Genomic DNA, 12,159 nt, shown 5'->3' on the forward strand with positions numbered 1-12,159 from the left:
ATTTCGCGGGAGATTGCCATTGGTGCCTGACCTCCATCTTTGTTGTGGTGACACTGCCATTGGACTTGCATTCACCACAAAAATGGCTATGGACTTGCATGAATTTGAACGTGATAACAGTATTAATCATATAGTGCAATCGGAGATTCCAGAAATATGTAAAACAGAACCTTGTTGCTTCGGAATCGATGAAGCTGGTCGAGGTCCAGTTTTAGGTAGGTGACATCTGAATCAGTGAGTGTTTGCACAGTCTCTTGGTGGGCTATTCAGCTCTGGGACTATTCGACCCATAGACGAGTGTACAGAAGCGAGACTGTGGTGAGTGTTTGCATGAAGCTAGAAACAGACTGTGTCTGGCTCCATGGTTAATGCATACATCGAGATATCGTGTGGTTCTGTATCATGTTTAACATAATATAATAATAATATGTTCTAATATATGACAGTCATATCTTCTGGATTTTGCGTCAACGTTTCCACTGAAATTTGTCATGCAATCATGTAACTGTTGATTAGTTCATGTCATTCGCATAACAGTGTGACCGTGAACCGAGACCCAGGTGTTTACAGTTATATCACGGACTCTCGAAACATTGCCTAGCATCTAGTGTGCATTGGCAGTGCATAGGTGCTCATTGTTACTAAAAATCCCTCAGTATCAATGAGCTAGCCTATAGTGCCGATACGCGCTAAAGGCAACGTTTCGAGAACCTGTGGGTGATATGTGTACAGATGGATTTTAATCATAATTTTTTTAAAAAAGATCAATTCATTTCAACAAATTCGCAAGTAAAACAAATGTACATGACTCTGAATGCGTTAAAATTACAATGCAACTTGTCTGAAAACCCCCTCAAAAAATTCAGTCATTTAACTACAAAGATCATCTTCTCCTTCAAGTCTTACTAGGCTTTGAAACTTTGTGATAAAATCCTCAGCTCTGTTCGTCATCTTATAAGTGAAATATAATTCATCCATGAGGAAAGATAACATTTTAATTGCATAATTACGATTAAGGCCGCATTCAAAAAAAGTGGTGAAGGGGGGGGATTTGAAAATTTTTGGGGTAGTCGAGGGGGGGGGGGGGACTTGAAAGTTTTGCTCTGAAAATATTTTAACTCCCAACATTTTGATGTCATCCAATGGTTATAATATTAGTAATATAATTAAACAAAATCTAGAACCGTTTTGTCATATTTTATGTCTTTAATCTCGAAAAAGTCTAAAAATGTAAAAATGCCATTAAATTTTCGTAGAACAAGTTTGCCTTGTAATGGGGCAGGAGCTACAACTGTTGATAATTTTTCAATATTTCTTATGCAATGTATCAAACACAGTTTCTTGGTGTCTCTCTACAGCATGCTGATGAAAAACACAATATTCAGTTTGTCAACAAAGCCTGTTTGTCTAAATATTGGTGATAATTGAATGATGCAAATGCACGGTACACGTAGGCTGTGTTGGCAAGCTGAATACTGGATAGCTCAACATTCTGTAGGGAGTAGAACAAGAACACAATTGTATAAACTGAACAAAAATATTGTCAAAATAAAAAGCTAATACAACTACTGCCCGCTACTACAAACTGGCAGTGACAGTGATACACGTAGCTCTGACTCTGATGTAGTTTAAGAAGAGTTTCGGTCATAGGACACTCAATTGACAGTGAAACATACATCTACTGTACACAAGATCCAGCCAGACAGCAACACATAGAAGACTAGGGACTAACAGTTACCATGGATTTTTGAATTCTGGCATATGAGAACAATCAGGCAAATATTAGAGAAAAAGATGGGGTCACCATACTTGATCTTATACAAATGTACGATGAAAAGTCAGTTTTTCTAAAATCACTTAAAATCAATATATAAAACCATTCATTTCAAGTTCATGCAGTGAATGAAATTTTCACATCTCATTGTACCAATAACACAAAAGTAAAACTTTGAACAGTAAAGACTCTAATTTAAATGGAAAAATGTGTGACTAAATGGAATCTTTTATTTTTTATCAAATTTGCCATTATTACACCCAAAATTTCTGAGATTAAAACCTTAATTTCATGGAATATTTTAACCCTCCAGTATTGTCAATTTTGTAAAACATTTTATAAGTGGCATCTAAGTTGTATATGTCTTGTACTTTTGAGAAAAAATTTTTCGGTAGGTCACTGTGCTCATTTTTTCACAATTTGGTTAAACGTAGCTAGGAATACACAATTTTCATACTCTCTCATAATTGTCATTTTGTGTGCTTTTCAGCTGGTGCCATTGAACTGGCCAGAGTTGGATAAACTCAAGTCGGCTTAGACTGAGAAATCCAAAAAGTTCACTGATGCATTTAAAAATGAATCAATTTAAGAACTTGCCCTAGGTATATGGCTCTACAACCTGCTGATAAGAGGTAGTGTTGAACATTATGCAGAACGACACATTACATGTTTTTTTTACTCTGCGTGCATTCCTAATAAATATGCGGCTACATGGTAATTTGGGGGGGGACTTGAAAATTTTTGAGGGTATTGAGGGGGGACTTGAAAATTTTTGAGGGTATCGAGGGGGGATCTGAAAAAAATAAGATTTCAATCGCGATTCCTCCAGCCCCCCCCTAACCATTTTTTTTGAACGCGGCCTAAAAGGAAACTTTAAGAGTAACCAAATTTCCAATATTCCAAACTGTGTATTTTACAAAGGAAGTAATAGAGTAAATAATGTCAGATATTGTCAGATTTTAATCATAAATGGCAATGTACAGTCTATCGATAGCGCCTTCAGAAAGATACAACGAAAACAGTACCTGGTTGAAGCATAGCATAAACCCCAGAGAAAATTTCTCTTGCTTTGGTCTATGGTTGTGGTAATAACAGTGAGTCAACATATGTATTGTTAAAAAAAAATTCTTAGTCGTGCCAAATATCTACTAAGATAACAGAAGAACATCAATTGCTGTTTTATTTTAAAGAGGATTGTAAACTAATTTCAGCATTGAAAAAACAGCTGGGCATAGGGATTGAAAGTGGATCTTACATTTTAATTATTTTTCAGGTTTGCCAAATGTATGATTGCTTCTGATCATCTAAGTCGTTTATGTACTATTGATGATTGCCCATCGTGAATATGTGAAGTTTAAGTGCAAATTTCAATGTAAGACTATTGGATTAATGTCGCACATTTACTGTAACTCAAAAACACCTGCACCTAAACTATTTCATGTAACATTATGGAGCTCTATTCAATACAGCAACAACTACCGCCCTCGGTTAGCAAAAATGCCACGCCAGATATGGCAGCCTGTTTGCTACCAGTGTAGTTTGATGTCTCCAATGCCCCTTCTGTCTGCATTATAAACAATTTCCTATGATTCTTTGTAGGTCCCATGGTGTATGGTATCTGTTACTGCCCAATTTCACAAAACGAGCAGCTGGCTGAGATGGGTTTCGCCGATTCAAAGACTCTGTCGGAAGAACAGAGGGAGGCGTTGTTCAGTAAAATTGATGAAGCCAAACATTTTATAGGTTATAAGACAGATATCATTTCACCAAATACAATATCAAATGACATGCTGAAAAGGTAGGCATGCATTCTAAACTGTGTATTTTGATGATTGATCAATTGATGTGCCTCTGCATGCAGTTATCTGAAGAAATCATTATCAATATGCTGTTGAAGATAGCATTTGTATCCGTAGATGGTTATGTGTTCTGACTGAGATTTAGAAATTTGATTATTAAACACGAATGTCTGCACTTAGGACTAAGACTTTGCATGAAAATATGGATATTGTCACTTTCTGATTATTGTTGCAAAGTATAAGAAAACTTGTATGTTTTCTTTGTGTGAAACTTGACATAGACAGCATGGTATTTGAATTGCAACGGAGAGTAGAACTGTGTGAATTCGCCTATGGGAGATAGCTACCTCCATGATTCATTATTTCATATCTGCCAAAACATTTTGTGCCTATTGGATGAGATAATACAAAGTCCAGATTGAGTGACTGAGTTCCTCAAAAGAAGTATTGAGCAGAAATCGTTCATGGATGAATTCAAGTCTAGTGTCTGCATGTCAAAGAACAACATTCAAGGAACAACATTTAGATATGGTATTGATCACATGCAACTTGAAGTGTGGTGAGTGGTAGGGTCTTGATATTTGAACGATTCTTTTCTGTCTGTCTTTGGGTCAACAGAAGCAAGCGTAGTCTGAATCAGATTTCTAAGGACTCTGCAGTGGGCCTACTCAAACTTACACTGGAACATGGTGTCAATGTCAAAGAGGTAAGCTTCTTTTATAAAAAATAATGTTATCAGTTCTACTTTGTCATGAGATGTCAAGGAAAAATAGAAGAAAAAATATGTCCAGAGTCAGGCAAGAACTGAATTCCAAGAATGGAATCACACTTGTCCAAGTCAGTTGAAGCAAAAATATTAAAGAGGACAACTGTGTTAATGGTGTTAGATTATTAACTTCTCATACTTTTGCTATAACCACAGGTCTATGTCGATACTGTGGGAGATGCAGGTAAATACCAGGAATACCTAAAGGGAATATTTCCAGATTTAGAAATAACTGTTACACCAAAAGCTGATGCCAAGTTTCCTATAGTTAGTGCTGCCAGTATATGCGCTAAGGTGAGTGGTTGTGTCTCTTTCCCATCTGAAATTATGTTAGTTTCTGTAGAAGTGTAGATTCAAAAATAAAAAGTACATTTCAAAGCAATTTAAAACATACATCAGTGCAAGAAAGCCATGCACAATCTAGTTGCTTATCAGTTTCGATTTCAATGTGTTAGGTTTGCAGGGATCGCACTGTGAAAGCATGGAAATTCTCAGAAGGGCTGGATGAATTCCATGGATTGGCATATGGATCAGGTTATCCCAACGACCCAGCCACAAAGCAGTGGCTGGCGGATGTGATGGATCCAGTATTTGGCTTTCCTACCTTTGTCAGGTTCAGTTGGTCTACAGCTGATAAAATATTGGAAGACAAAGCCATCCCTGTTAACTGGTGAGTCATGACGGATACTTTAACCTCAAACTTTTAGTGCAACGATATTATCTTCTGTGACAAAGTAAAACAACTGAAGCGTCAAAGGGTAACACTGCTGTCTCGAAAGTAAAACATTATTATAACACAACTCTCTGACATGTGAAGCACTTAATGAAGTATTGAAAAAAGAAAAATGGCAGTCTATTTGTATACATGTAACTTTATCCTTGTGAAAGAAATCAGCTTTATAATCAGTACTGTTTTACATGTCCTAACTCTAATACTAGTATTAACACTGTCGAAGAATTGAGCCTTTTTCTTACTGTATGTTTGTCCTAGACTTGGGGTCACGTAGCGAGTGCCCTAGAGGGACGGATTTTTCAGTCTCCAGTGTTGTCCCTAGGATCAAGGGCAAGCATGTCGGAAATTTACATAAAATTTACATAATTAATTTGCATACATTAACATATATTTAAATACATACACACAAATAAAAGTCACTTTTCATTGTAGTCATTTAATATGCCTTTTATTTACTTACACACTGCTGCATGAACATACATATCAGGGGAATAAACAATTAAGTTTACAGGTGGCACCATGAACTGCAATAAATTCATACATGAAAACTGAACGGTCACATCTTGCTTTCTTCAGCAGTCCAACTTCAGTTGTAAAAATTCAACTTATACTCTCATTGCATGGAGAAACATTTGCGATGAAACATTGCGTCACTTGTTTACGAAATTATACAGAGCAACGAAGCCACACAATCACAGGGCTGTGTACCCCAGCGAGTTTTTGAGCACATAAACACATTACGGTCACGGTCTCAATGAATAGAGAGACTGTCACCAAAATTTATGAAACCCCTGTCGTTTTAGTAACTTGCCTCCTTAGCGAACCTGAAACGAGACCTGAACTTGAAAACAGCGCGAAACGCTCAAAACCCACACATCGACCTCCATCTTGGAAATCTCCTGACCAGTTTACGTCACATGCCACTGTGGACATCATTTCGCGACCAAAATGTTAATCCAGCCGCACGTTTTTACAAACTACGCGCAAAATTAAAAAAAAGATGACAAGAATGCGAAAGAACGATTGCACGATTAGCCAAAAAACTTGTAAAATGACAGTGACCCCAACATCGAGAAACTAGGTCAAGTCAGCGTAGCGTAATATGACGCACACGTAACGTGTGCAGCCCACAAACTCTACCGTTCGCGTTCTCCTGCTCTGATAATTTCACCGTTTGTCTCAACAACAAGAACAGAAAAACAATTAAAATACAAATGCACATTCGTAATACTGCCATGGAGATTTCATGTAGACTAACCGTCATCAGGTATAGACGCCTTATAAACTTTTTTAACGGTCGCAATTTTGACTGATAACTTTGACCACCAGCATTTTCATGGCACGGTAATCCCCCACGTAACTTGATAAACGGCCATTGACACGGCGCTCGATCAACATGATCAAAGTCGCGGCCACCGATGTGCCGCTCGGCCGGTGTTTTTCAACACCTATGTACGTGTCAATTGGTTAATGTAAACTCGTCAATCGACACGAAAAAGTCTATTCAGGACTAAAAACGATGTTGATAAGGCTAGTTTTGGCAGATGTCCCATGCCAATGAATACACTGAGCTGTCAAGTGGGGCTGCCAATCAAGGGTGTCGGGAAAAATCTGAAGCGTCACGGCATTGTAGCAAGCGTCACGGCGATCAAGGCAAGCGTCACGGAGACGTGATGCTTGAAGGGCCTAGGGAGAACACTGCACTCTCTGTCCATGCTAAACAAGAGAGGCATTTTGAGATGATACACAATCTATCAGATGTTACCTTTGCTTCATACTGGCGTCAGCTGATTATCAAAATATCGACTGGAAGATTTCACTTTCTACCTAGTCCTAGTTTCAGTGATATGTTTGTAAAAAATATCTGGAAAGTAAGGAACTAAACATTTCAGACTAGCCAGACTAGCATGATTAATCAAATTTAGTCAAAGTGGAATTATTAAGTCGTGATGACACTAAATGATATGATCAGTAGAGAGACATGTACATGTATAGATGAGCACTCATTAAATGAATATGATTTAGGAGGCTGGCTTAATTCTCGTTTGATCATGACTCTCTGTTGATCATACACATTTAGTGTCATCACAGCTTGTAATGCCACTTTGACTAAATTTGATTAATCATGCTTTTTTCCCAACATGAACAATGTATAATAGTGTCCCCGAGGAATTTCACTGTTTTCTGCATCATCATTTTCAGTACTAATATTTTGCTTGTTCTAAAGATACTCTGCCTATAATTAATGTGCCAGTAACAGCATGCCTGATCACAACAATCCCGGACAAGCCCCCAATTTTGTTACGTGAGAGAAAACAAACAAAAGGGTGAACTCAGCAGTGTCTTTTTAAAACGAAATTTATGACAAAAAATAAAACTAATCGGTAAGTCAAGGGAGCAAAGTCCAAGGTTGATTCAGACACTGAGACAAAGTAAACAGTCCTTTGGCTTGCTTGCAGGCATTAGGTTGCACAAAGTTCACAGAATAAATCCAGTGTTGCTGTGAAGGTCTTGAAAAGTCTTGAAATTAATACTGCTGGAGTTTCCAAAGTCTTGAAGTAACGTCAGAGACATGATTCCAAATGTCTTGACTGAAAAGCTATGGAGTCCCCTATAACTTCTATTGATATGCTAATTACTGTTCCAAAAATATCTCCACTTACAGACTAATCAAATTTCTAGAGGGTTCCAAACATGACTAATTGAATTCAAGGTCGTGGAGGACAGTGACCTTGAGAATGTTCTAGACTAATTAATCTCAGGCCATGAGTGTGGGTGAAAATGACCTACACAACTATAGTTCAAGAATAGTGCATTTGTCTTTTTTCAATATTGGAATTGATGGATTTCCAAATATTTCACTTTTATGAATTTTTAAATCATGTAAAACAGAAAACCATATTGAATTTGCCATCTTTTCAGTTAAATGACTACAACTTTCCTAATCTGTTTACACACTTAAAATATATCCTTACTTACACGAGTGTGTGTAATGTGTGATGAGAACACAGATCATGCCAGTCTGAGTGACTTGTATTCCTTACCCATGGCTCCTTTTACTTCAGGGAGGATGAAGATGAAGCAGAAAACTACACCAAAGGCACGCAATCCCTGAAGAATTTCTTTGGAGCCAAGAGTTCAGATCCCAAACTAAAGAAGCATCAATTCTTTAATGAAAGGAATCTGAAACTTGTGACAGACTTTTAAAGTTTTGTGTGCTGGATTGTACTTTTTTGTAAATAAAGTGATATTCTTTTCATAATTATGTCATGTCTGTGTGTAGATAATACCAATGCATTTTTCATTTTGGATGGGTGGTCATGCTTGTTGTGGTGAAATTGTATAACACCTGCTAAAATGGGCCTGTCTAAACGATAATTTTAAAATGAAGGGGATGTAGATAAAGAAAATTTAGGGTGAGAATAAGGTAAGACTGAATACATTTAGATAATTCTAAAACACAAGTCAACTATCATAATTAAATTGATACTCAATTTATAGCACATCTAATCTTTGTTACTGATTTATAAAAGGGTGGTGTCTCAGTCAAAAGAGTTCACACCAGGAAAGAAATCAACATTGAATACTGTTGCACGTCATCAAAGCATCCATCCGAACATTTTTCGATTTGGACATAGAGGGCATACTCACTCGAAAGAAAATGAATTTTGGTAGTATTTTGAAAACAAAATTACAGCAGTTTAAACCACCTGTTTACGGCGTTCATAACCATACTGAGACAGGGATACTCTCAGATCTTATCAGATTTCTTGACCTATCTTGAAATTTGGTCAACTTTAACATTTTAAGGGACCGTCTCAGATTGTCGCAGAAGTTCAAAAAGCAAAATTCATTCGTTTAGGGGGGGAGGGGGTTTGACCTCCATTCAATTAGTGAACTTCACTTTCGCACTTTTATTTTGTGATCACAAGTTTTCGTGTGTTTATTTTGAATTAAAGAAAAACTGCACACTCGTGCCAACAACTTTGTAACTGTTTCCATCTCGTTTGTGCCACAAACACAATTTACCGATAGTAATATTGTATCCTAAACCTTTCATTCATCAAATTATACAAAGACAAAAGTATCATTTTAGCTCCCATAGCCATATGTATATATGGCACTGGAAGCTATTCTTATAGGCTAGGGAAATGTCTGTATGTATGTATGTCTGTATGTCTGTATGTCTGTCCATCAACATCAAAAACTCCAAAACCGCTGTACATTTCATCTTGATATTGGTGTGTACATGGATGATGGGCTGTAGATGAGATTTTGTTCAAATGAAGTTGTCATTGCCAAAAATATGCAAATTAAGTGAAAAAATGTAAAAACAGTCAAAATTGAAAAAACTCAATAACCACTGAGCAGATTACATGAAAAATTAGCATGTAAGTACTTTGGGCTGACATGAAATGATTGTGCACATCTTGGGTCAGTATCTTGGACTTGCTATTTTTCATGAATTTTTTGTAACTTTCTCCCATTTTTGGTTAAAAAATCTCCTGCTCTGAAACCACAAGTCCGATTGATTTGAAACTTGGTATGGAAGTGCATAGGAGTGACCTTTCCCAAATTTGGGCAAATTGTGGTGAAATTTGCATATTTTTAGTTTACACGTCCATAGACTCCCATGTATAAGGCCACGAAAAATAAAAATTTAGTTTCTCATCGTATTCATATTGCAAAAAGGATGCAGTGACACAATTTTTAGTCCCCACGATGAAGTCCAGTGGGCTTATAGATTGGGTCATGTCCATCTGTTCGTCCATCCGTGAGTCCATCCGTTCACGCAGATATCTCGGATATTTTGACAAAATGTCATGTGACCTTGATGACCTTTGATCTCAAATATACATATTTGTCCATAACTCAGTAACCACAAGTGCTACCACCCTTCATATATGGTATGATGGGACAGCTTATGACGCCACATATTGTACCTCATTAATTATGCACATATCTAGTTTTGAGCGAGCCAATAGAGCTAGAGGTCTGATTTTTGGTATATAGGGATAACTTAGCAATACAATTTTTTTGACAAAATGTCACGTGACCTCGGTGACCTTTGACCTCAAATATACATATTTGTCCATAACTCAGTAACCACAAGTGCTACAGCCTTCATGTATGGTATGATGGGACACCTTATGACGCCACATATTGTACCTCATTAATTATGCGCATATCTAATTTGAGCGAGCCAATAGAGCTAGAGGTCTGATTTTTGGTATATAGGGATAACTTAGCAATACAATTTTTTTTGACAAAATGTCACGTGACCTCGGTGACCTTTGGCCTCAAATATACATATTTGTCCATAACTCAGTAACCACAAGTGCTACAGCCTTCATGTATGGTATGATGGGACAGCTTATGACGCCACATATTGTACCTCATTAATTATGCACATATCTAATTTTGAGCGAGCCAATAGAGCTAGAGGTCTGATTTTTGGTATATAGGGATAACTTAGCAAAACAATTTTTTGACAAAATGTCACGTGACCTCGGTGACCTTTGACCTCAAATATACATATTTGTCCATAACTCAGTAACCACAAGTGCTACAGCCTTCATGTATGGTATGATGGGACACTTTATGACGCCACATATTGTACCTCATTAATTATGTGCATATCTAATTTTGAGCGAGCCAATAGAGCTAGAGGTCTGATTTTTGGTATATAGGGATAACTTAGCAATACAATTTTTTTGACAAAATGTCACGTGACCTCGGTGACCTTTGACCTCAAATATACATATTTGTCCATAACTCGGTAACCACAAGTGCTACACCCTTCATGTTTGGTATGATTGGACACCTTATGACGCCACATACTGTACCTTAATAATTATGCGCATATCTCATTCTGAGCGAGCCAATAGAGCTGGATGTCTGATTTTTGGTATATAGGGATAACTATAGGAGAGAAATTTTTTGACCAAATGTCATGTGACCTCGATGACCTTTACCTAAAATATATGTTTATGTCAATAAATAAGTAACCACAAGTGCTATGTCCTTTGTATTTAGTAGGATGGGAGACCTTATGGCAACACACGCTTTACCTCATTAATTATGTACACATCTATTTCTTGGCAAGCGAATAGAGCTAGAGATCTGATTTTTTGGCATATAGGGATTAATTAGCAATATAATTTTTTTTTTTAAATGTCATGTGACCTCGATGACCTTTGACCTTGGATATTAGACCTTAAGATGTCACATCTTGTACCTCATTTATAATGCGCATATGTATTTCTTGGCTGGCCAATACTGCTAGAGGTCTGATCTTTTTTCCCGATTTAGAACCATAACTTAGACATGCCTCATGTGTTTCAAATTGGGAACAACGACATAGACCTATGTGCCCATAGATCTCAACATATACACTCCAGTGATACTTCTTAATGACCACATTTTCCTGCCCCATCAAGACTAATACTCCTATTACAAGTGGGGACTATGTCATTGTAAATGACTTGTTGAGTTAATGGTTGTATCACAGTATTCGATATATCTAATTCTGTATTTTTTCATTTTATATTCTGAATAATTACATTAAACATATTTCACTGTCTCCAGTACATTTCATTTAAGTATTTTCACTTCATGCACTTTATTCCTTTCACACATGTTCAAATATCTGACCAGAGAACAAACACTAAATAGTCCAGGATGGGAGCTACAGTGTCATTGACGCTATATTTTTAAATGTGCTATTTATAAGCATCTGCTCTAACCACTAGATGTCTTTATTCTCACTTGTAATGCACCTGATCATAGTCGTTTTAATATGATTGAACATGCCTGGGCTCCCTTGTCAAAGTTTCTCACTTATTTACCGCCCCTACCAAGTACAAATTGCGTGTTCACAAAGACAAAGAACAGCACAAGAGATTCAAAAAGTAATAATAAAATAAAATGAAACTTTTATGCGGTAAAATGCCCTGTTAGTACGCAAATCTGATCGATTACTTTAATTGTAATGTGGCAAGGGGCATACGTCTTTAGTAGCTATAGCAAAATGCAACATTGTAGTCTCAGGCAGACATGAACATTTCGCACTTTTGAAGTTTCGTTT

General features: G+C 37.0%; 1 protein-coding gene across 1 annotated transcript; it reads left to right on the forward strand.

Annotated features, from left to right (window-relative positions):
* LOC139119982 (ribonuclease H2 subunit A-like) lies at positions 1-8,337 on the forward strand. The gene is made up of 6 exons (XM_070683954.1): positions 1-215; positions 3,374-3,572; positions 4,192-4,279; positions 4,496-4,633; positions 4,795-5,009; positions 8,138-8,337. The coding sequence occupies exons 1-6, from the start codon at positions 83-85 to the stop codon at positions 8,277-8,279; spliced, it is 915 nt and encodes a 304-aa protein (XP_070540055.1). The 5' UTR covers positions 1-82; the 3' UTR covers positions 8,280-8,337.
* Positions 8,338-12,159: the final 3,822 nt, after the last annotated feature.

This window comes from Ptychodera flava, chromosome 20 (assembly GCF_041260155.1).
Source record: "Ptychodera flava strain L36383 chromosome 20, AS_Pfla_20210202, whole genome shotgun sequence".
NCBI lineage: Eukaryota > Metazoa > Hemichordata > Enteropneusta > Ptychoderidae > Ptychodera > Ptychodera flava.

Bases quoted from the DNA above. Each gene is read 5' to 3' on its own strand.
- LOC139119982 (XM_070683954.1), top strand. From the start codon at position 83: ATGGCTATGGACTTGCATGAATTTGAACGTGATAACAGTATTAATCAT. The intron at 4,280-4,495 runs GTAAGCTTCTTT...CTATAACCACAG, and splicing joins ATGGTGTCAATGTCAAAGAG to GTCTATGTCGATACTGTGGG. The intron at 4,634-4,794 runs GTGAGTGGTTGT...TCAATGTGTTAG, and splicing joins CTGCCAGTATATGCGCTAAG to GTTTGCAGGGATCGCACTGT.